We start from the raw sequence: 23,904 nt of genomic DNA, 5'->3' as shown, positions 1-23,904 counted from the left end.
CAGAAACCTGAAGTGTGCATAGGTATTCACCCCCTTTCGTATGAAACCCCTAAATAAGAGCTGGTCCAACCAATTCACTTCATAAGTCACATAATTAGTCGATTAAGATCCACCTGTGTGCAATCAAAGGGTCACATGATGTCTGTAGAAATCGACCTGTTTTGGAAGGACCCTGACTCTGCAACACTATTAAGCAAGCAACATGAAAACCAAGGAGCCTCCAAACCGGTCAGAGGCAAAATTGTGAAAAAGTATAGATCAGGGTTGAGTTATAAAAAAATCTCCCAAACTTTGAATATCCCAGGGAGCACCATTAAATCCATCATAGCAAAATGGAAAGAACATGGCACCACTACAAACCTGACAAGAGAAGGCCGTCCACCAAAACTCACAGACTGGGCAAGGAGGGCATTAATCAGAGATGGAACAAAGACACCAAAGAGAACACTGAAGGAGCTGCAAATATCCACAGCAGAGATGGGAGTATCTGTCCATTGGACCACGTTAAGCCGTACACTCCACAGAGTGGCACTTTATGGCAGAGTGGCCAGAAAAAAAGTCATTGCTTAAGAAAACACATTTGGAGTTTGCCCAACAGCATGTGGCAGACTCCCCAAACACATGGAAGAAGATTCTCTGATCAGGTGAGACTGAAATTGATCTTTTTGGCCATCATGGGAAACGCTATGTATGGTGCAAACCCAACACCCTGAGAACACCATTCCTACAGTGAAGCATGGTGGTGGCAGCATCATGCTGTGGGGCTGTTTTGCATCTGCAGGAACAGGAAAGCTGGTCAGGATTGAAGGAAAGATGGATGGCACTAAATACGTACAGGGCGATTCTGGAGGTAAACCTGTTTGAGTCGGCCAGAGGTTTGAGACTGGGACGAAGGTTCATGGTCCAGCAGGACAATGACCCTAAACATACTGCTAAAGCTACACTGGAGTGGTTTAAAGGGAAACATTTAAATGTCTTGGAATGGCGTAGTCAAAGGCCAGACCTCAATCCAATTGAGAATCTGTGGCATAACTTGACGATTGCTGTACACCAACGCAACCCATCTAACTTGAAGGAGGTGGAGCAGTTTTGCCTTGAGGAATGGGCAACAATCCCAGTGGCTAGATGTGCTAAGCTAATAGAGACATAGCCCAAGAGACTTGCAGCAAAAGGTGGTTCTACAAAGTATTGACTGGGGGGGGAGTGAATACTAGGTGAATACATAGGCACACTCCAGATTTCTGTTCTTTTTTTTTCATCTTAATTATTGCTTATGTTAGGGTGACCAGATTTCCCTAGTCTGAAACCGGGACACTTCTGCGCGCGACCATGCTCGTGCACGCACACCTTTTTTTTTTTACGTAAACGTGACACTCAGAGAGGTGCTCTTATCATTTTGTTGAAGCTCACATTTATCAACATCTTACATGAAATAAATAAAACAGGCATTTCGTTATCTAGTAGCATAGTGGTATACAGATCAGTTAAATTATGGTCAGACAACAGATTTTGTAATGGCTGAGAATAGGCCAGTGTGGCAGCAGGGGCGTGGTCAAGCATCGGTCTGTGACAGGAGGGCGGAGTCAGGGAAGGTAAGTGGCAGAATCACTACACCTGTCATTAATTAATGTGTTTGTGTGTCTTCCCAGTGACCGTGCCCTATTTAAGGAGAGAGAGCGAGAGCAGAGGGGGCTGTCTCCCCAACCAGATGACTGATGTGTGTGCGTGTGTCTGGGTGTGTGTGAGAGAGTGCATAGGCTGAAAAGCTGAATAAAGCCAGTTTTGTGAACTCAGTTCTGTCCTGCCGTCCTTCTGTGCTCGGTCCCAGGTTCCGGCACCACTGTGACAGTTTGTGTAGGTTGGTGGAGCACAGAAGGACGGCAGGACAGAACTGAGTTCACAAAACTGGCTTTATTCAGCTTTTCAGCCTACGCACTCTCTCACACACACACATCAGTCATCTAGTTGGGGAGAGAGCCCCCTCTGCTCTCGCTCTCTCTCCTTAAATAGGGAAGACACACAAACACATTAATTAATGACAGGTGTAGTGATTCTGCCACTTACCTTCCCTGACTCCGCCCTCCTGTCACAGACCGATGCTTGACCACGCCCCCGCTGCCACAGCCAGGCTATGTCCATAGGCCAAATTTAAACTGATTTATTTCACCTGTTTGTGAGAACACCAAGAAGAATGCATATGCACATGTAGGCTATATCTCTAAAATTGTATGCACTATAGCATGAACTTAAAAAGTAGATATGTGACCTCAACATAGCCTCGGTCAGAATCAACCTTACTAACCATTCCCCACAACTGAATGAATAAAGCAAGATGATGTGTACAAAAGTGAACACTTTAATGGAAGGTGCAACAAGCTGTTCAACACAGCAATATGGCCAAACTGTCAGAATGGTATGTTAAACAGAAACAAAAAAGAGACAAGTGATTTGAGAATATACACTCAAACAAAACAGCAATAAAGGAGGAGAGGGGCGACAGCCCAAGGAAAGCCCCACAGGAGCGCACATCATTTGCAACATAGGCTACCCAACTCAGTACAAGAACAAAGCACAGGAACAAAGCTAAGGCGACTGTCAATCCACCCACCCTAAACAAAATGCATTAGCCTATGTGTATTTACAAGAAGAGTGAGACCCCGTCCACACGTAGCCGGGTATCTGCTAAATCGAAGATATTTTTCTACGTTTTGGCCTGTCATCCACATGAAAACACATCAAAAACGAATATTTAAAAAAACTCCGGGCAAAGTGAAGATTTTTGAAAACTCCGTGTATGCCTTTTCGTGTAGACAGAGATAACCGGAGTTTTGCGTTTTAGAACGTCACAATCTGCGCCAAAAAAATGATAACAAATCTGCCCTGACGTCAAACGTGCGACCTTTGTTTACTGCAGAAGCCAGATTAAGCATGGACTTAAGCTAGCCGCACACTACGGCGATCCACGCGGTACCGAACCGACCCATTTCAGAGCCGACTCCCGACAGGGCACGCACATATCCCCCGACTGTTGACGAGTGCAGTCGCGATTGAAGCGACACGTGACAACTTAATAGCTTTGTGATTGGCTATTGGATATAGTTACTGTTAAATCCAACACTTGAAGATGCTACAGGCTGAATTACAAATGACACAACATGGAATATGTAGAGCACTATCTAGGCTGCATGAGCTATTATTTCCAACCTTAAATACTGCACTTATATAGGGGAGTTAAAGCGATTTGGAATTCAGCCACACAACTTGAGCAGAGTGGCTTTCTAGCCCACTGTGTCTATGGATAAAGCTTCAGTCTATGGAATTACAGTATATACCTGCATTAGGTGCTACCAACACGTATTTCTCGTGCTAGAAATTGTGTTTAATGATGTCACGTGTTATATGCGAAAGATATGATTGGCTATTGCTAGCGACTCTCGCCGATCAGTCTGGCTCCCGATTAGTTTTTCGAATCGGCTGTGAGATGAGTCGGTACCATCGAAAACTAGTCTTTACGCCTGACTCGCGACTTCAGTTGGCTCGGTACGCTGAAAATCGGCGTAGTGTGCGGCTAGCTAAAGGGTAATGGATCGGAGTAGTGCCTTGAAAGCGTTAATTATTGTGCAGGTGCTATTTACATGTTTAATTTTAGAAGCCCAACTACTGCTCCAAGAGCACAGGCGATGTGATTAGGGGGTAGGATTTGGGGAAATAGCCATCTACAGGTTTGGAATGCTTATGAATGTGATTGAAAACGCAGATGTTCGGTTATGTGTGGAAGGGATTTTTTTCGAAGACGAGGTGGTGTGGATAAAACATTTTTATAAACGGAGGGGGGGAAATGTTCGGTTTTAAAAATACCCGGCTACGTGTGTACATGGCATGAATCTTTTCCAGTAGGGTTTTATTGGCCTAGAGTCGTGGGCTACGGAGAAGGAACACTTACAGTGTGTGTAGTAGGCTTCGTGCGCATTGTTCTGCACCTCTCGGAGGAAGGGGTAGGTGCCCTGTAAATCTTTGGAAAAGGTGCATTTTCTTTTCGGCATAATTGCTGCGGCATTACTGCTGCTAGCTGCTAGACAAAGAACATTCGCGCCAGTTAATGTTTATTTTATTGTTGCATGGCAACACGTTCTGTTGTCTGGAATAATGTGGCTAAATAAACACCCATGCCACAGGGCCAGGGGGCAGTAACCAGGAAAGTTTGCGATTCCTGTCAATTCATCAAAATAGTAAATGCAGACATTTCTCCGCTAATGATTCCCACGCTGCTCAGTCGCAAACGTCGCGAGTGGCGAAAACCGGGACATATCTGTGTCCCAACAGACTTTTGTCGGGACTCGGGACACACAACCCCAAATCGGGACTGTCCCGGTAAAACCGGGACGTCTGGTCACCCTAGCTTATGTTATAATTTAAAAAAAAAATCACCTTTAAAGTGGTAGGCATGTTGTGTAAATCAAATGGTGCTAACCCCCCCAAAATCCATTTTAATTCCAGCTTGTAATGTGACAAAACAGGACAAACACCAAGGGGGATGAATACTTTTGCAAGACACTGTAGCTCTGTGATGGGGCTTCAAGGGAGATTTTCATGCAGGCTGCTCACCAGGAAAGAGTTTGAGTTGAATGAATGAGCGGTGCAATATTGCAGTGAGATACGTGATCATTCGATTTGCTAAAATATTGAATTACAGCAAGACTGATGAATCATATAGACACTTTGGTAAACATTTCATCGCTGCATTTTAATGAAATGTCAGAGGAAGCCGGGCTTCCCATAGAGTCTTAAACCAATTGGTATGGGGTGTTTTTTTTTTTTTTTGTACACACCCTATCAAAGGCAATCTTTGATCCAGTCTGAATGAATGTTTGGTCTCAATGGCTTTAGATGGCAGTCATCCCACAATCAACAAAAGTTTCCTGTATTTGGGTCTGGGTGCCATTTTTCCCAAAATAAACAGTACATGTTCTTCTCCATTTTCAAAAAATGTACATTTCAAATTCAAATTTTTGTTTTTGTTCTGTTGTTTAAAGGCGTTTCTTTTGTTTTAGTTGTTTAAAAGACAAAAGTACAGAAGCGGATTGCTGCCACACCAGAAAAAAAAAAAAGAAAAAAATCAGTGTCACATTATAACATGAAAAGTTTAAAGTGCATAAATTTCGGGGTTTTTTTGTTTGTTTTTTTAATGAAAGTATGTCCCTTTACACACTCATCCAGAAGGGTAATTTTGCACAAGGCCATCTGTCTACAGCAGAAAAAAAAATAAAATAACAAAACACGTCTGGAAAAATCCCAAGGGAGTCTGGAGCCAGATTCGTGACGTCACCTGCGGAAGCGCCAGGAGGCTGCGCGAGCTTTGCACGGTTTCAGTGCACAGCCTGTGTAGACCAAGCGCTCCTATTTCTCTCTCATTGTCCGGTCTTTTGGAAAACGATGAGTACTAATCCCATCATGATTGGTGTTGCTACACCCTGCTACGATACATCTGTTAACCATTTTAATAATTACGCGATAACGTTGAAGAAATTTGCAGAAAACCACCAGGTCGTTTTCTCATAAACAAACCAGCGCTGACGTAGGATTCAGAACGAGGCGTCCCGCACGCGACGTCACGAAAATCAATGTTTGCCGGGAAATCCAAATGCCAAGTTTTTTCAGAGGCGGACCAATTTGCCTCAAATGGCTTGATTTCAACTGAAATTTCTGGTATTGCGCAAGGTAAAAAAAATTGCACAAAATGCAAAATGTGACAGATATTTGACCAAAGTTTCATATAAAATAGAAGAATTACATTGATCTTGCTCCTGAATTTACCCGTGATATGCACTTTAATGTTACTACGTGAAATGTTTTACGTTATCACATGATAATTTGGTTTCACATTGTCACGCGATCATTTATATTGCTATAACTTGAAACGCATGTTTGAATTTATGGTTTGAAGAAGAAGAAGAAGCCTTTACAGTATTTATCACATGTACGCTCAAACATAGTGAAATTCGTCCTCTGCATTTAACCCGTCTGAAGCAGTGAACACGCACATGCACACACGCAAGTGAGCAATGAGTGCACACACATACCCCAGAGCAGTGGGCAGCTATGCTATAGACCCCTTTCACTGACGTCACCTGAAACCGGAAGTAAACAGACCCTGCGCCATTTTGGAAGACCAACAAACTCGTGATTAGGGGGAAATAACGGCAGCGGTATGTGAACCCACGAGAATAAAGTGGAGTGGCAAACGACTTAAACAAACAAATCTGAGCTGTTTTATTTATGATTTATTGGCCCAACAGTAGACTTGAAAGAAACCTGTGTGAGACTTGGCAAAAAACTGTGGTTATAATGGATAAGTCTGTGCATGATCTGCGGACACTTTGAGGTAAGCAAACGCAAGAAATTCAGATTTAAAACATGCTAAAGTGGCCCCAAGTTGATAACTGTATGAGTAGCAAGCCTCCCAGACTTCTACAATTTAATAATAATAATAATTTAGGATGGTTTGGGGCTTGCTCGCTGCTGCCAGGTTGGTTGTTGAGTAGCCTGACTGGTTTTTTTTTTTCTTGCGTGTGGTATCATTGTTGACGCGAGGTTGTTTTTTGAACATGCCAATGCGGACACGATTTCCCCTGATGAGTTATGACTTCAGACGCGATGCGTGTGTGGAGGTGTGGAGTCCGCGTGATATGTGCGTAAGATAGGCTTCTCATGTGTTTGGAGATCCGTGCTCTGAGACAAGCGCAAGCGCCCCCCCCAGGGAAAAAAAGGGACCCCCCCGAAAATATCGGCATAGTTCGAACACTGAGTGTAGGCACTGGGTGTAAACAACAAATAGTTTACAATGTCTGGGTAGCAAACAGATGGCAGAATTGGTGTCAGGTCCTCCTTATGTTTCCATTCTCCCTTGCCCCGAGTCTTGTCTTATATGGGTCAAACCCATCAATCACAGCCAGTTTCTCCACATACCGTGCCCTTTCTGCAGCTGGTAATGTACTCACATAACCAGAATTATCAGCCATCGTGTCACTTTACTCTCGCTCGTACTTTGTTTTATATTGTGAGTGCATGTACTTGGTCTTCCAATATGGCGCCTAACAAAATCTCGCGGCGCGGTGACGTCCTGTGAAAGGGGTCTATAGCACCTGGGGCTGGGGCTCAAGGGCACTTCAGCCCAAGGCCGCCCCATGTTAACCTAACCACATGTCTTTGGACTGTGGGGGAAACCGGAGCACCCGGAGGAAACCCATGGGGAGAACATGCAAACTCTACACAGAAAGGCCCCCGTCGGCCAAACCCAGAACTTTCTCTCTGTGAAGCGACAGCGCTAACCACTACACCACCGTGCTACCGACCCGCTGGAGGTAATGTTATTTCTCAGTGATCAGCTGGAGGGGCATGGTTATAGACGGTTCCATGGTTGCAAGCTACCTCCAGCGGACTGGACTCATTCTTCCTTCCGTACAGGCCCATATATTTTTAAATCCTTCTTAGAGTGTGCATACTTATTACAATGTCATCCACCGTGTTCAGTAACAGCAGAATCTTGCCATGTCTCAATAGCACTTGATTAAGTCATGCAAATGAGCCGTATTACCCAGTTTATTGTCCGCACACCTCGTTCAAACCATAGATTCAAACATGAGTTTCAAGTTATCACATTATCACCTGAAAAGTTTCACGTTTTAACAATATCAATGATTGCATTATCATAAAATCTATTGTTATAACAATAAACTTGTCACGTTACTACGTGACACTGATTTTTTTTTGCTCTCTCCGTTTTCTGATGTGGCAGCAATACGCTTCAGTACAAAGCAGTAATTTATGATTAAATTATAATTCCGCCCGTCCTCCGTTTTCATTCCTAACCATGAGCTAACGTTCCCGAGTTAAGGTGAAGTCGAGCATGTACTTCCTCTGAAACACAAGAAGCCAGGCCAACGGCGTCTTTTTGATCCGCTGCGTCAGAGGATACCGAAACACACTCGGAGGAAAGCACTGTCTGTCCTCTTCTACATACATGTGCCTGTGATTAGTGGCTAGTGTCTTTGTGATTGACAGGGGAGAGAGTAATTGCAATCGTTCTCACCCAGAGATGTTGATTTAATTCCTATAACAGCACTGAAAGATATAGTTGATGTATGGTGAAATTATCTGTAAAGTATCATTTATTTGGCGTTTTTGGAAGGAGTCTCCAGTGTCAGTGCTTGGTAACAGTCAGTACGTTGTCCAATATGGGAACGGCTACAGGACAGAGGGATCTCCAGCCTTTTTTTTTTTTTGTCTTATTAACTTCAAGAGAAAGAAACGAGCGGTAACAGGAACCATGATTTTTTTGATAGACGTTCCTCAACATTAAATGCAACTATAAATGGATTAAAAAAAAGTACGATTTGTTTTTTTTCTGTAATAAATTATAAACGGTTGTGTTGTGCTGTAGTGTAAGAGCAATACAACACTTGAGGATGTACTATTATTGGAAAATAAGAAAGTACATCCTTTAAATCACTCCATCTGTGTCTGTACAGGATCCGAGAAGCAAGCACAAATTCAAGATCCACACGTATGGCAGCCCGACATTTTGCGATCACTGCGGCTCGCTGCTCTACGGCCTCATCCACCAGGGCATGAAATGTGATAGTGAGTAAAGTTACGACAATATACTTCTGCTCTGATTTCAGATTCCTAAGTTAGGGAATTTCAGACTGTCCTTATCACACTGATGTATTTGTGTGTGTCCACAGCATGCGACATGAACGTCCATAAGCAGTGCGTGCTCAATGTGCCAAGCCTGTGTGGAATGGACCACACGGAACGGCGGGGACGTATCTATCTGAAGATCGAAGTGAAAGGAGACGAGCTGCACGTTACAGGTGAGAGCCGGTGTTCTGATAAACTGTCCTACACGTCAATGCGTCCTACAAAGCCCCACTGCGCATGCGCAGAGCACAAAACGTCATTTCTTGGCATTTGAACAGATTTTTGTCCTACATCAGCTGTGCTATAAACAGTGCAGAATAAACGGTGCAGATTAAGAGGTCGTTTGAACTGTCAGAACGTCCTACACTTCTATTTTAATGTAGAAGCATTATGTCAGAACACCCTACATTCATATATTGTAAAAACATATTCCGATGGTCAGTTGAATAGTCAGAACGTCCTACTTACTGTAGAAGCATATTCTGACGGGGTCATATGAGTTGTCAGAACGTCCTGCGGCGTCATTTGAATTGTAAGAACGTCCTACACTCATATTTTAATGTAGAAGCATATTCTGAAGGGGTCTTTTGAATTGTCAGAACATCCTACATTCATTTATTAATGTAGAAGCATATTCTGATGGGGTCATATGAGTTGTGAGAACGTCCTGCGGCGTCATTTGAATTGTAAGAACGTCCTACACTCATTTTAATAGAGCAAATGGTACTTGTGAATAGTGATAAAAAAAAAAAAAACTATTTATTCTACATATTCTGACAGGGTCAATTGAGGAGTCAGAGCGTCCTAGATTCATATGAATGTAAAAGCATATTCTGACGGAGTCGTTTGAATTGTCAGGACGTCCTACATTCATATGAATTCTGACAGGGTTGGTGGACGTTGTATCAGTGTAGAAGCATGTTCTTTGCAGAGTGAAAAACCGCGAACTATGACTAAAAGTTAAAGTTGAATCACACTGTAGGATTTCCTGCAATGTAGGACTGCTCGACAGACATGTCTGACATCCCCTCCTACCGTAGGACGCTTCGCGGATGTAGGACCGTTTATCAGAACACCGTCACAAAAACTGCATCTGCGGTATTATAGATATTTAGGCTGTGCCTAAAAGTGAAGCTTCCGATAAGCATATGAGCAAAATATTTACAAGGGCACAAAATCAACCTGAATTGAATAATAATATTATAGCATATCAACCATCGGATTGTGTCGTGTCTCGTATTTTATGTCAGTAAACAGCTGCATTGTCTTGTCGCAGCGAGACCAATTTATTCATGTCTTTGACACCGCGTGCCATGTGCCAGAAACAACACCATGATATTTATTATGGTGTGACCAGGAGTAGATCCAGAAAAATGGGGGGGCATCAACCCAGTAAGGCTGGGGGTCTGGGGGCCTCCCTGCAGTTTTTAAATGCCCGGAGATGCATTTTGAGCCGTCGGAGACACGTTGTAAATGAAACCTCTTAAAGAAAATTCCCATATCAAAAATATGTTTTAAAAGTACGAACTTTCCAAACCATTTTATTACTCACTAAAAATGATATTGTCAGAGTTGCAGGTATATGCGTAGATCATAAGGGGTGTTCACACGGCACATATTTGGATCGATGCTGCACCGATGTATTTTGTTGCGATATATCTTACACCGGTGTAAATTTTGTGGAGCGTTCACACGTCACAAACCTGCTTACTAGAGAGAAGCGTGTTAGCACCGGTGTAGCCCCACTTGCGTTCACACGGCAGGTTTTGCGACCGTGCTATACGATAGTAATAATGCGGAAATGAAATATGCACATGCGTGAAAATGTACTTCCTTTTCCTGGTTGTCATGGCATCACCAAGCGCCGGGAAAACAACGTGGATGAAGACACCAGTGTTGCCAGATACTGCTGACGTTTTCCAGCCCAAAATATGTTCAAATCCGCCAAAATACACTTAAAACCACCCAATCTGGCAACACTGGAAGACACGCAGTTCTGTTGTTGTTGATATTCGCCATTTTGGAAGCGCAAAATACCAGGATGCAAATTATGCAATGCCCGTATGTAATCAACTCTCCTCACGTGTAGCGAGTCTACCCCTGTAGCATTCAGACGTCCCATTTTATATCGGTGCTGCCCCACATTTACTCCGGAGTAAATTTTTTTAAACCACCTCCCGAGCAGGGTTAGATTTGCACCGGTTTAAGCAGCTTTCAGGGGCTACACCGGTATAACTTTGTACCGTGTGAACGCTCTACCGGGGCAGCCCCGGTGCTACACCGGAGTAAAAGTTGCCGTGTGAACACCCCTATAATTACAACTGATACTATATGGAAAGTCGCATTGTTCTAGAATGCATTACCACATGACGCATTACATTGTAGTACACTGACCACAAAAGACCTGATATCAATAAATTATTACTATTTTATTTAGCAACTGCAATCTGAGCTCCTGCTCAGGACATTCAGTGTCCATATAAGACAGTGAATATACCCAGGTGAACTGAGGTACTTAAGACAGAGCTTAATACCGAGATAACTATCAACAAAGACTGCAAGAGTTGCATGTCTATAATACAAAGTCAGGAAGTGCAGTCTGAGCTTCTGAGCCGAATAGACTGAGATAACGATTCAATGATTGTGTGAGTTACATGTGAACAAGTCCTATAATAAGTCTTAGTTCCCAATACTCAGGGGCTTTCAAGCAGATTTTCTTCAGAGCCGTTGCAAATCAACATCACTCACAGACCTATCCAGCCACTGTCAGAAAAATCAAACTGAGGCTCACCCCAAAACGGCATGTGTACCACATACATACAACCCCGATTCCAAAAAAGTTGGGACAAAGTACAAATTGTAAATAAAAACGGAATGCAATGATGTGGAAGTTTCAAAATTCCTTATTTTATTCAGAATAGAACATAGATGACATATCAAATGTTTAAACTGAGTTTAAGGCCATGTTTACCACTGTGAGACACCCCCTTTTCTCTTTACAACAGTCTGTAAACGTCTGGGGACTGAGGAGACAAGTTGCTCAGGTTTAGGGATAGGAATATTAACCCATTCTTGTCTAATTAGGGCCCGAGCCCTATGGGCGAAGGCCCTATTGTTCTTGTAAGAGTTCACTATTATTATTCTTCTTTATTTTTCTCCGCTGTTGGGCCATTTTCGGGGCACTTCCCATGGGCGAAAACGCACGAAATTTGGCACCAGTTCCGAGAATTGCCACCGCTACTCAGAACCAAAAGCCCAAACTTGGCCGGGGCTCAGGGCCTCTATAGCGCCCCCTAAGTCGTTGTGATTTTGGCCTCCCGCATTACGGTGCCTGGTTGCCATATAGTTTGTAGTCGTGGCATGCCATTTGGTATGCATGTGTATCTCACTAAGCCGGACAAAAATGTAATGCCAATGCATTAGCCACGCCCAACAGGAATTGAGGTAATTTCACTTTTGTGCGAAATGCATGGCCACGAAGACGGCGCAACTCCTCCTAGACCGTTCATAGGAATGTCACCAAAATTGAAACATGTCATCTACAGACATGGCTGACAAAAGTTACTAAATACGTTTCACGTAGGATTAACCGTTCAGAAGTTATACGTCAATCAATTTGCACTTCAAAATTTTACATGCTAAAAAATTCATAACAAATCTTCTAATTGCTCAAAACTGCTCATACTTCACACGCAAATCACTCATTGGGCTTCTGACATGTTACCCAATTTCTGTGATATTTCGCCACTGGGGGCGCTATTTTTGGGCAAAAAATCCAATCTTTCCTCAAATTTGGTCAAACTTCACGGCCACCCTCTTACTACCTCCCATGTCATGTATACCACATTTTGGGAATTTTCGTCCATGGGGGGCGCTGTTTTTGGCCGACGCAATTTCTCCAAAACGGGTTTTTGGTGAATAATTCCATAATGCTTTTCCTTCACACCACTACCTTGTGATAGTACGTTGCTGTTGTGGACACTTATTTTTCCATCTCATAATCGCTCATGTACAGCATAGCGCCACCTACTGACATGGGAAAAACCAAAAAATTTATTCTTCAAAAATCTATGTCTCATCTTCTATTTACTCAATTGTCATCAAACTTCATACGCATACTCTTCATAGTTCACCTGACATATACGCCAAATTTTGTGCACTTTCGCCACTGGGGGTGCTGGTTATGGCAAAAATGATATTGCAACTTCTGATTTGTCAAACTTGGCAAGCAAACTCTTTACAAGACCCTTTTTGGGGCGCTTGCCATGGTCGACATCGCACGAAATTTGGCTCCTTTCTCTTAGACTGCCACCGCTACTGAGAACCAGAAGCCCAGATCCAGGCGGGCCTCAGGGCCTCTATAGCGCCCCCTAACTCGTTGTGATTTTGGCCTCCCGCATTAAGGTGCCTGGTTGCCATGTAGTTTGTAGTAGTGGCATGCCATTTGGTACGCATATGTATCTCACTAAGCCGGACAAAAATGTAATGCCAATGCATTAGCCACGCCCAACAGGAAGTGAGGTAATTTCACTTTTGTGCGAAATGCATGGCCACGAAGACGGCGCAACTCCTCCTAGACCGTTCATAGGAATGTCACCAAAATTGATACACATCATCTACAGACATGGCTGACAAAAGTTACTAAATACGTTTCACGTAGCATACAGCGTTCAGAAGTTATACGTCAATCAATTTTCAATGCAAAATTTTACATGCTTAAAAATTCATAACAAATCTTCAAATTGCTCAAAACTGCTCATACTTCACACGCAAATCACTCATTGGGCATCTGACATGTTACCCAATTTCTGTGATATTTCGCCACTGGGGGGCGCTATTTTTGGGCAAAAAATCCAATCTTTCCTCAAATTTGGTCAAACTTCACGGCCACCCTCTTACTACCTCCCATGTCATGTATACCACATTTTGGGAATTTTCGTCCATGGGGGGCGCTGTTTTTGGCCGACGCAATTGCTCCAAAACGGGTTTTTGGTAAATAATTCCATAATGCTTCTCCTTCACACCACTACCTTGTGATAGTACGTTGCTGTTGTAGACACTTATTTTTCCAACTCATAATCGCTCATGTACAGCATAGCGCCACCTACTGACATGGGAAAAACCAAAAAATTTATTCTTCAAAAATCAATATCTCATCTTCTATTTTCTCAATCTTGATCAAACTTGATACGCACACTCTTAACAGGTCACCTGACATATGTGCCAAATTTTCTGAACTTTTGCCACTGGGGGCGCTGTTTTCAGGCAACAATTTATATCTCGGCTTCTGATTGGTCAAACTTGATCAAACTTGACAAAACAACTCTTCATAGGTCCCTTGCCATGTATACCAAATTTGGTGAACTTTCACCACTGGGGGCGCTCATTGCGCTGTAGCAGTTGCAGGAGAGGTCTTTACAATCATGAGGCACCAGGAGTATGTTGTTTTGGTTGCCTCAAACACACATGACTTGTGGGGAATGGGTAGGCAGTTGGGAGCAAGTGTTGTAGCGTTACATACAGACTAATACATGTCTAACAGAAGACAATCCTATGTAGCTATAGCTTGGTGACTGATGAGGTAAATACATTAATTTGGTTGGGAAGCCATGGCATAAAATCTTCTGTCCATGACAACATCTCAGCGCACTGTGTACTCTGTGTCCAATTCTGTGCTTTGTCGCCATTGTGGGAGTAATGTCTCTTGCCGAAGAAGCTGTGGAAGGTCTTTCGCAGGGACGCATGCCCCCGCCCCCCTTGGCCGCTGGCGCGAGGGCCCGTCGAGGCCGCTTGCGGCTTTAATGTAGGATTCTAGTTGCTCAACTGTCTTAGGTCTTTTTTGTCGTATCTTCCGTTTTATGATGCGCCAAATGTTTTCTATGGGTGAAAGATCTGGACTGCAGGCTGGCCAGTTCAGTACCCGGACCCTTCTTCTACACAGTCATGATGCTGTAATTGATGCAGTATGTGGTTTGGCATTGTCATGTTGGAAAATGCAAGGTCTTCCCTGAAAGAGACGTCATCTGGATGGGAGCATATGTTGTTCTAGAACCTGGATATACCTTTCAGCATTGATGGTGTCTTTCCAGATGTGTAAGCTGCCCATGCCACACGCACTAATGCAACCCCATACCATCAGAGATGCAGGCTTCTGAACTGAGCGTTGATAACAACTTGGGTCGTCCTTCTCCTCTTTAGTCCGAATGACACAGCGTCCCTGATTTCCATAAAGCACTTCACATTTTGATTCATCTGACCACAGAACAGTTTTCCACTTTGCCACAGTCCATTTTAAATGAGCCTTGGCCCAGAGAAGACGTCTGCGCTTCTGGATCACGTTTAGATACGGCTTCTTCTTTGAACTATAGAGTTTTAGCTGGCAACGGCGGATGGCACGGTGAATTGTGTTCACAGATAATGTTCTCTGGAAATATTCCTGAGCCCATTTTGTGATTTCCAATACAGAAGCATGCCTGTATGTGATGCAGTGCCGTCTAAGGGCCCGAAGATCATGGGCACCCAGTATGGTTTTCTGGCCTTGACCCTTACGCACAGAGATTCTTCCAGATTCTCTGAATCTTTTGATGATATCATGCACTGTAGATGATGATATGTTCAAACTCTTTGCAATTTTACACTGTCAAACTCCTTTCTGGTATTGCTCCACTATTTGTCGGCGCAGAATTAGGGGGATTGGTGATCCTCTTCCCATCTTTACTTCTGAGAGCCGCTGCCACTCCAAGATGCTCTTTTTATACCCAGTCAAGTTAATGACCTATTGCCAATTGACCTAATGAGTTGCAATTTGGTCCTCCAGCTGTTCCTTTTTTGTACCTTTAACTTTTCCAGCCTCTTATTGCCCCTGTCCCAACTTTTTCGAGATGTGTTGCTGTCATGAAATTTCAAATGAGCCAATATTTGGCATGAAATTTCAAAATGTCTCACTTTTGACATTTGATATGTTGTCTATGTTCTATTGTGAATACAATATCAGTTTTTGAGATATGTAAATTTTAAATTCCATTTTTATTTACAATTTGTACTTTGTCCCAACTTTTTTGGAATCGGGGTTGTAGACCAGGTATAGTGAGTACAGGAATACCGTATTAATGAATACGAGTAGCCAGACAGCCGACACGTGTGTGTATACAGTAAGCCTGCTGCAGTATCTTATCATTTTGGTTTGTGAACATGCATGTTAATGATACCATAAACATAAAAGGATGGTGCACACCCTTTACATGTAGTCTACAGTGAAGTCCGGAATATAGTATATTATTATTATATAGATGCACGAAGTTCCTGTGCCCTGTTAAAATCTGACAGGACTCGCCCAGCTTGCTTTTCACTGCATTCGTGTCACGAGCGGAAAAAAAAACTAAGCTCGGACCTACTATTAAATATAAATTTATATCATAAACTCCTTCAATCCACACCAAGTGACTCTGCTGGATGCCTGTGGACAGCAGTGAACCAGCGCTTTCACTTTACATCATTACTATAGAGTTATGATCGGGTATCAAATTTGATATGTCAAACAGTTGTCTGGTTACATCTTTCATGTCCATATGTGCTGGAGCTTGGAGCGGAGCCACAGAGTGCAAAGCACATGCACGCCATTAGGACTAATTACTTTCCACCTGTTCCTGATTAGAGTGCAATCACAGCACATACCTATAAGGACTCTCAGGACTTTGTGAAAGTCTTGTATTTTATATCGCTTTTCTGGTTTTGACCCCATGTTTTTGGATGATGGGTATTACCTCTGATATCCTGTCTGTGCCTCGCTCGACCACTGCCTGTTTTTCGACTCTGCCTTTGTCTCCGTTTCGGATCTGTTTGCTCGCGTGCTTTCAGTAAAACTCTTCCTGCGATTACAACTGTCTATCGCCCTTACATGGCAGAAACTGTCAACTGTCCAACAAGATAGTGGACTACTAAAACTGTTTTAACTAGTTTTATATGAAACGGTCGTGAATATTTTCTATAAAATGTGTTAGTAAATAATCCCATGTTATTTTTTAAAAATCAAATTAAAACTAATCACTGGATTAAAACCCATCTATCTTGTGTAAATAAAGATACAGATTTTGTTGTCTGGTGGTCAAGCATTTATACGTTGCCTTGCACTTATGGGCGGGTCCCCTGTGGTGGTACATGCATGTCATGTGTATGTATGTTTGTTCAGGTCGATGCATTGCCATGTTCTCTTAAATATGGGGCTCCGCTATAACATCTGTAAAAAGCATTTTCTATAACAACAGCTCTGATGACTGTTTATATAACTCTTATAACTGTTATAACATAAGTGCTAAAAGGAGCTAACTTTTTTCATGGATATTTCACAACATTGACTGCAACGGAAAATGGATTAAAAAAATATGAGAAGTTCTTTAGTAGGTTAAAAAAAATTAGGTGCCTCTTTATGACAGCATTTTAGAGGCACTGTTAAAACATGCAGTCATAATTAAAAAAAAAGATTTTGAAAATATGGTTGTCATTTTTTGTAGAATAAACTCCTAATATTTTGAGGGGAAATAAAGTCATAATACATACAGTGGGGCAAAAAAGTATTTAGTCAGCCACCAATTGTGCAAGTTCTCCCACTTAAAAAGATGAGAGAGGCCTGTAATTTTCATCATAGGTACACCTCAACTATGAGAGACAGAATGGGGGGAAAGAATCCAGGAAATCACATTGTAGGATTTTTAATGAATTAATTGGTAAATTCCTCGGTAAAATAAGTATTTGGTCACCTACAAACAAGCAAGATTTCTGGCTCTCACAGACCTGTAACTTCTTCTTTAAGAGGCTCCTCTGTCCTCCACTCGTTACCTGTATTAATGGCACCTGTTTGAACTCGTTATCAGTATAAAAGACACCTGTCCACAACCTCAAACAGTCACACTCCAAACTCCACTATGGCCAAGACCAAAGAGCTGTCAAAGGACACCAGAAACAAAATTGTAGACCTGCACCAGGCTGGGAAGACTGAATCTGCAATAGGTAAGCAGCTTGGTGTGAAGAAATCAACTGTGGGAGCAATTATTAGAAAATGGAAGACATACAAGACCACTGATAATCTCCCTCGATCTGGGGCTCCACGCAAGATCTCACCCCGTGGGGTCAAAATGATCACAAGAACGGTGAGCAAAAATCCCAGAACCACACGGGAGGACCTAGTGAATGACCTGCAGAGAGCTGGGACCAAAGTAACAAAGGCTACCATCAGTAACACACTACGCCGCCAGGGACTCAAATCTTGCAGTGCCAGACGTGTCCCCCTGCTTAAGCCAGTACATGTCCAGGCCCGTCTGAAGTTTGCTAGAGAGCATTTGGATGATCCAGAAGAGGATTGGGAGAATGTCATATGGTCAGATAAAACCAAAATAGAACTTTTTGGTAAAAACTCAACTTGTCGTGTTTGGAGGAGAAAGAATGCCAAGTTGCATCCAAAGAACACCATACCTACTGTGAAGCATGGGGGTGGAAACATCATGCTTTGGGGCTGTTTTTCTGCAAAGGGACCAGGACGACTGATCCGTGTAAAGGAAAGAATGAATGGGGCCATGTATTGTGAGATTTTGAGTGAAAACCTCCTTCCATCAGCAAGGGCATTGAAGATGAAACGTGGCTGGGTCTTTCAGCATGAAAATGATCCCAAACACACCGCCCGGGCAACGAAGGAGTGGCTTCATAAGAAGCATTTCAAGGTCCTGGAGTGGCCTAGCCAGTATCCAGATCTCAACCCCATAGAAAATCTTTGGAGGGAGTTGAAAGTCCATGTTGCCCAGCGACAGCCCCAAAACATCACTGCTCTAGAGGAGATCTGCATGGAGGAATGGACCAAAATACCAGCAACAGTGTGTGAAAACCTTGTGAAGACTTACAGAAAATGTTTGACCTCTGTCATTGCCAACAAAGGGTATATAACAAAGTATTGAGATGAACTTTTGTTATTGACCAAATACTTATTTTCCACCATAATTTGCAAATAAATTCTTTAAAAATCAGACAATGTGATTTTCTGGATTTTTTTTCTCATTTTGTCTCTCATAGTTGAGGTATACCTATGATGAAAATTACAGGCCTCTCTCATCTTTTTAAGTGGGAGAACTTGCACAATCGGTGACTGACTAAATACTTTTTTGCCCCACTGTATATGTTATTTACCAGCTGGGAGGTCTGTATCGTGAAATACCGTGATCGAGGTCTTGAAAGTACTGAGCGAGGCCCTCTGGGCCAAGGTCAGTATTTAAGGCTGAGGTCATGGTATTTCACCATACAGACCAACCTTAAGCTGGTAAATAATATATATATATTTTTTCTTTACCAAATTCTAACAGAAAACTAGAAAAGCACTCGGAGAGCACAGACCTCCGCCAAGAATCCTTTAAAAAAAATCCAGGATCCAGAAGGTGATCCGGATCACCGGCAAAATTTAATGGATTGTTACTTGTGCCCAGTCACACCTCCGGAAAAAATTTCAGAGCAATCCGTTCATAACTTTTTCCGTAATGTTGCTAACAGACAAACCAACCAACAAACAAACCAACGCTACCGAAAACATAACCTCTTTGGCGGAGGTAACGAGAGCGCCCGAAAGGGAAAACCGAGCCAAGCCGCCATTTTGAATCCTCATTCACGGCTGTAATGCAAATGGCTTCCTCCTCGGTATACAAGTGCACTTCCATGGCAGGAAAAAACTACATTTTGCCGCCTATGTAGTCCCCTATTTATACAAAATTGAGTCATTCAGGATTCAGCCATGTTTTTGCTCGGCGTTAGCAAGTTACAGGTTTTTAGCTTTCTCCTGAAATGTTTTCTTTTATTTCTTCTTCCTCAGGGTAGTAAAACTCGCTTTCGCTGTGAAGACCGTCGTCATCACTATCCATGATGTAAAATTAATGCTATTCTCCTGAGAAATGTGAAAATAAATGTTGACAAAAATTGCTACTATGTTTGTTGTTGTTGTGAACAAGCGAGTCACCAGAGGTCCATAACCGGGGTCCGTAACTGGGGTCCGTATCGTAGGATACAGACCCACTCGCCAGCCAATCAGAGCGCAGGATTTGATGGAAACCGCCCCGCAAAAAAAATAAATGATATTATGAGAAAAAAGTTCCAATATTTTGAGAATCTGGTTATAATGTATGACCTGGCGACTTGTCCAGGGTGTACCCCGCCTCTCGCCCATAGTCAGCTGGGATAGGCTCCAGCTTGCCTGCGACCCTGTAGGACAGGATAAGCGGCTACAGATAATGGATGGATGGATGGTTATAATGTTACAAGGAAAAAGTTGCAGTGTTCCAAGAATAAAGTCATAATACTTCATAATATATAAGATTATGATAATAATCATATTCCGCAATATTTCGAGAATAAAGTCGTAATATTTCTCGAGAAACAGCATAATATTACAAAGAAAAATTCACAGTATTTATTCTTCAAATATTACTAAATATTTTTTCCCTCAAAACATTGCAACTATTTTTCTCAAAATGTCATATACAGTATGATGGTTTGTTCTCACAGTATTACAACATCGTTCCTGAAATATGATGACTTTATTGCCAAAATTTTGTATTTTAATGTTTTTTTTTTTTAACCATAGCTCTGAAACACTGTCGTACTTCATGTTGCATGAAAGCCACAAGACTCTAACAGCAGAAGTTTTTCCTTGTAAAATGGTTGTGGTTGCCCAGACACAACAAACTGCTGAAGCAAAAACAAACAAATGAGGTTAAAGACAAATGAGATCACGGATTCTAGTAGCTGAAAGTGTTTAGGCCAGTCTGGGGAATAAAACCCCCCAGAGCGCAGTGTGGGTGCGTGTGTGTTTAATCCAGTGAGGAACTCACTAGTCGCTCTGATTGAAGATGAACTGATCTGTTTGGTGTCGATACACAGCGCCTACTCTCTGACCTGTCGAGACTCCTCATGAGAGACAAGTATGAGTTAAAGAAAGTTGAGAGAGAACATTCTCGAATCTGATTGGTCAGAAGGTGTGGATTCGTTTTATATCACCACAAAGCTCAGATGGTAGCTTCAGCTGTACCATAATATTTATATTACGTTACGGGCATTTAGCAGACGATCTTATCCAGAGGCGGCACGGTGGTGTAGTGGTTAGCGCTGTCGCCTCACAGCAAGAAGGTCCTGGGTTCGAGCCCCGGGGCCGGCAAGGGCCTTTCTGTGCGGAGTTTGCATGTTCTCCCCGTGTCCACGTGGGTTTCCTCTGGGTGCTCCGGTTTCCCCCACAGTCCAAAGACATGCAGGTTAGGTTAACTGGCGACTCTAAATTGACCGTAGGTGTGAATGTGAGTGTGAATGGTTGTCTGTGTCTATGTGTCAGCCCTGTGATGACCTGGCGACTTGTCCAGGGTGTACCCCACCTTTCGCCCGTAGTCAGCTGGGATAGGCTCCAGCTTGCCTGCGACCCTGTAGAAGGATAAAGCGGCTAGAGATAATGAGATGAGATCTTATCCAGAGCAGTTGAGAGTCTTGCTTAAAGGCACTTCAGCCATTCCTGCTGGTCCAGGAAATCGAACCAGCAACCTTTTGGTCCCAAAGTTACTTCTCTAACCATTAGGCCGTGGTCTACCCATGACGTCTGTTTCCTTCCACAAGCTCTATCATCACACTGCATTCGATGGTGTCTTGTGGTTGTCTTATGACAGGACCCAAGTCTGGTAACTTTGCAGGATTTGATATGACTGAACAAGGGTGGGTTTCCGGAAAGCCTCTTAATGCTAAGAGCGTTTTAACTAGGAGAGAGAGAGAGAGAGTTCATTGTGCTGCCCACTCAACCATTTAACGATGATCTTTGTGCTACCGGTACGATACTTTTGGGAAACTCAGCACAGTTCGTTTTGCATTTGAGCGAGCTGGTAGACTTGCTCATTGGTCATAACCTTTGTCCATGGTATTCTCATCAACTCTGGATGCGTTTGTACGCATCATATTACAGGCATTTAGCAGACACTCTTATCCAGAGTGACGTACAATATACCCAGAGCAGTCTGGGGTTAGTTGCCTTGCTCAAAGGCATTTCAGCCATTCCTGTTGATCCAGGGAATTGAACCAGCAACCTTTTGGTCCCAAAGTTACTTCTCTAACCATTAGGCCATGACTTCCCATATACTTGTGCCAGAATGTTAATATTCAGCATATAGAAGGGACTAGAGATCATTTGCATGCATTTTTTTTTTCCTGAGACCAGTTGGGTGATACATTTCCCTGTATAGGTCACTAGATATGATCATATCTATTGGCATCAAAATAACCCTTTCTGGTGCAACTACTTCCTGAGCTGCTGTTCTAAAAAAAAAAAAAAGTCATCAACACCTTCTGACCTATCAGATTTGAGCGTTCATTATTAATACTCACTGGAGTATTAATAACATTTGAATCAGTATATGCAGAAACAGGGCGGCACGGTGGTGTAGTGGTTAGCGCTGTCGCCTCACAGCAAGAAGGTCCGGGTTCGAGTCCCGTGGCTGGCGAGGGCCTTTCTGTGTGGAGTTTGCATGTTCTCCCCATGTCTGCGTGGGTTTCCTCCGGGTGCTCCGGTTTCCCCCAAAGTCCAAAGACATGCAGGTTAGGTTAACTGGTGACTCTAAATTGACCGTAGGTGTGAATGTGAGTGTGAATGGTTGTCTGTGTCTATGTGTCAGCCCTGTGATGACCTGGCGACTTGTCCAGGGTGTACCCCGCCTTTCGCCCGTAGTCAGCCGGGATAGGCTCCAGCTTGCCTGCGACCCTGTAGAACAGGATAAAGCGGCTAGAGATGATGAGATGAGATGAGAGATGCAGAAACTTGTGCTGTTAAAATGTGATTTTATCAGGAACACCGCCATCGCTCCACTGTCTCCTCCCATTTTAGAAGCTACATCGAGGTATCATATTTCCTAGCAACAGCATTTAAGGCCGTTTCACGTTTTCTGCTGCTAGCTACATATCTACAGCTTTGAGAACATGATACTTACATGTAGCACAAAATGACGCGACTGGACAAACCTGCTTGGCTTGAATTCTCAGAAGCGTTCTCGAGAAGTTTCGAAGTTGAACAATCTGTTACTCAACAGGCTGCGAGATGAAACACTCACGAATCTGAGTGCTCGCACATCACTACATGACAGTTTATTACTCCATGCTTCATTTTGATATCGCAGCACTGAGCAAACGCAGTTAGTATGTCTATTCACACTGTATGTACACACACACACATTTACACATATCTCTAGTACCGTAATCCAGTAATACTCATTTTCCTCAGTGAGTAGTGTACATAATTATTCTGCTCTCTTAGAGCATGCACACACACACACACACACACACACTACCACTACCACCAGAAGGGAAATTATAAGATCAGAGAAGTCATTGATGATGGCCTTATACTGTTTACACCACTGCTCGTGTGTGTGTATGTGCACGCACACATGCTTGTAGAGTGCCCTAAGGACAATAATTTCTTGGAAAAATTATTTCAATAAGCATCTGGCATTTGGGCTAAATAGCACTACACATACACACACACACACACACACGCATACAAACACAACTGTGTGGTGTGATTTAGCATAACTGACTTTTGTAGACTGGGGGGCAAAATGCCATTAGCAACATGTCAAAATGATGGATGTAAGAATAGACCAGTCAAACTGTGTGTGTGTGTGTGTGTGTGTGTGCATGTGTGCGTGCGCAGAAAATGAGAGGGGAATTCTGGGAGGTTGTGTGTAGCCGAAATGGCTCTAGCTGGTGATTTGTCTCATCTCATCTCATCTCATTATCTCTAGCCGCTTTATTCTTCTACAGGGTCGCAGGCAAGCTGGAGCCTATCCCAGCTGACTACGGGCGAAAGGCGGGGTACACCCTGGACAAGTCGCCAGGTCATCACAGGGCTGACACATAGACACAGACAACCATTCACACTCACATTCACACCTACGGTCAATTTAGAGTCACCAGTTAACCTAACCTGCATGTCTTTGGACTGTGGGGGAAACCGGAGCACCCGGAGGAAACCCACGCGGACACGGGGAGAACATGCAAACTCCGCACAGAAAGGCCCTCGCCGGCCACGGGGCTCGAACCCAGGACCTTCTTGCTGTGAGGCGACAGCGCTAACCACTACACCACCGTGCCGCACCGATTTCATTCACTAGCAGTTATACAGCAAACTGTCATCCACTCACCGTC

At 43.2% G+C, this 23,904-nt stretch overlaps 1 protein-coding gene across 2 annotated transcripts in view; it reads left to right on the top strand.

Moving 5' to 3' along the window:
- prkcaa (protein kinase C, alpha, a) overlaps nucleotides 1-23,904 on the top strand; it is a 517,863-nt gene that overhangs the window by 310,956 nt on the left and 183,003 nt on the right. For both annotated transcript variants that reach the window (XM_060918929.1, XM_060918930.1), the window contains exons 4-5: nucleotides 8,529-8,640; nucleotides 8,745-8,873. In XM_060918929.1, coding sequence (XP_060774912.1) covers nucleotides 8,529-8,640; nucleotides 8,745-8,873 — 241 coding nt within the window. The remainder of the gene's footprint in view (nucleotides 1-8,528; nucleotides 8,641-8,744; nucleotides 8,874-23,904) is intronic.

This window comes from Neoarius graeffei, chromosome 4 (assembly GCF_027579695.1).
Source record: "Neoarius graeffei isolate fNeoGra1 chromosome 4, fNeoGra1.pri, whole genome shotgun sequence".
Lineage (NCBI taxonomy): Eukaryota > Metazoa > Chordata > Actinopteri > Siluriformes > Ariidae > Neoarius > Neoarius graeffei.
The sequence above is the reverse complement of the archived record's forward strand: the minus strand, read 5'-3'. Positions and strand labels throughout refer to the sequence as shown.